This window comes from Sinocyclocheilus anshuiensis, unplaced genomic scaffold (genome assembly GCF_001515605.1).
Source record: "Sinocyclocheilus anshuiensis isolate Anshui unplaced genomic scaffold, SAMN03320099.WGS_v1.1 scaffold947, whole genome shotgun sequence".
NCBI lineage: Eukaryota > Metazoa > Chordata > Actinopteri > Cypriniformes > Cyprinidae > Sinocyclocheilus > Sinocyclocheilus anshuiensis.
In genome coordinates, this window is record NW_015547686.1 from 554986 (window position 1) to 556200 (window position 1215).

A 1215-nucleotide genomic window follows, 5' to 3' on the forward strand; every position below is an offset into this window, starting at 1 on the left:
GGATGTTAAGTGTCAGGATGTTAAGGCTGGTGAGGTGCGTAACATAAAATCCATATGGGAGAATCTGGGAGATGCCTCATCACAGGATAAACCAAATGCAAAGGTACATCATGACTCCTCGTGGCACTAAACCATGATCCACCTTACAGAAACATTTCTTTAAACTTATGTTAGGATGTAATTGTGTTCAAAACAACCAATGAGCAACATGCATCAGTTCTTATAAACATCACTTGAGTTTGGCTGTTCACAAGCACAGGCTCATTCTCTTGCACCTGTAATCTGCTACTATAGATTAAGTAGTACTTAATTCCCCTTCACTTGGTTTTTCAAGGGTTTACAAGGCTGTAATTTGACCTTTACCTTTTCAGGGACTAGCTGGAAAAAGGTACAAATTTGTTGAGAGTGGGCACGGGAAATATGAGAAGGTCTTCATAAATAACGACACAAACTGAAGAACAAGTAAGAAATGTACTTTCTTTATTAAAATCTTTTTAATTTAAAATTACAAAATATAAATTCAGCATGTTCATTACTACACAGACGTAATTCATGCTTTACCAAAGTAACTAAAATATGATAATGTGCTGTACATGAACTGCTGCATATCTACAAAAACAAACACACTTAGCTCTATCAAAATAGCTTATTGGTGTACAGGGTAGGGCAGTGTATGATGGTTAATTGTTGAAGATTGTTTATTATGTTTTCTCACTGTTATTGTGCATCACAAAATGCACTTCTGTGCTGGTTCTCAGTTCTGTTTATTTAGGATCTTTGTAGTCAGTTCTGTGCTACTACACAGACCTAGGTCTCAGAACCGTGCCAGAGTTGAATTTCTCTGAGCTATGTGCATGTGGAGTGAGTAAAGGGCACGACACGGCAGTCAGTTGGATTTTGCAACAGAGATCCCTGAAGTACAAGGGCTGCCATAATTACCAGCTTAACATTTTTTTTTTTTCCCCAGCAGTCCTGGGTAGTATTCTGTAAATTTCACATGCCTGTTGTCACACCTGTCAGTCTAATCATGCTATTTGTGACACTGGACAAGAAATGAATCCATAAGCATGAAATCACTTGCAACATTTTTCTAGAAATGTGTCAGTAAGAAAACTTCCAACACTGGTTTTTAGCTTAAAAAAAAAAAAGAAAAAAGAAAAAAGAAAAAGAATGAAAGAAAGAAAATTGTAAATAACACATGGGGGGGGGGGGGGA

General features: G+C 37.1%; 1 protein-coding gene across 3 annotated transcripts in view; it reads left to right on the forward strand.

Moving 5' to 3' along the window:
- Positions 1-1215, forward strand: part of LOC107703301 (lymphocyte-specific protein 1-like) — an 18742-nt gene that overhangs the window by 12022 nt on the left and 5505 nt on the right. For 2 of the 3 annotated variants that reach the window (XM_016505882.1, XM_016505884.1), the window contains 2 exons: positions 2-103; positions 372-462. In XM_016505882.1, the coding sequence (XP_016361368.1) occupies positions 2-103; positions 372-455 (186 nt within the window). In that variant the 3' untranslated portion in view covers positions 456-462. The remainder of the gene's footprint in view (position 1; positions 104-371; positions 463-1215) is intronic. The other variant, XM_016505883.1, reaches the window with a different exon arrangement.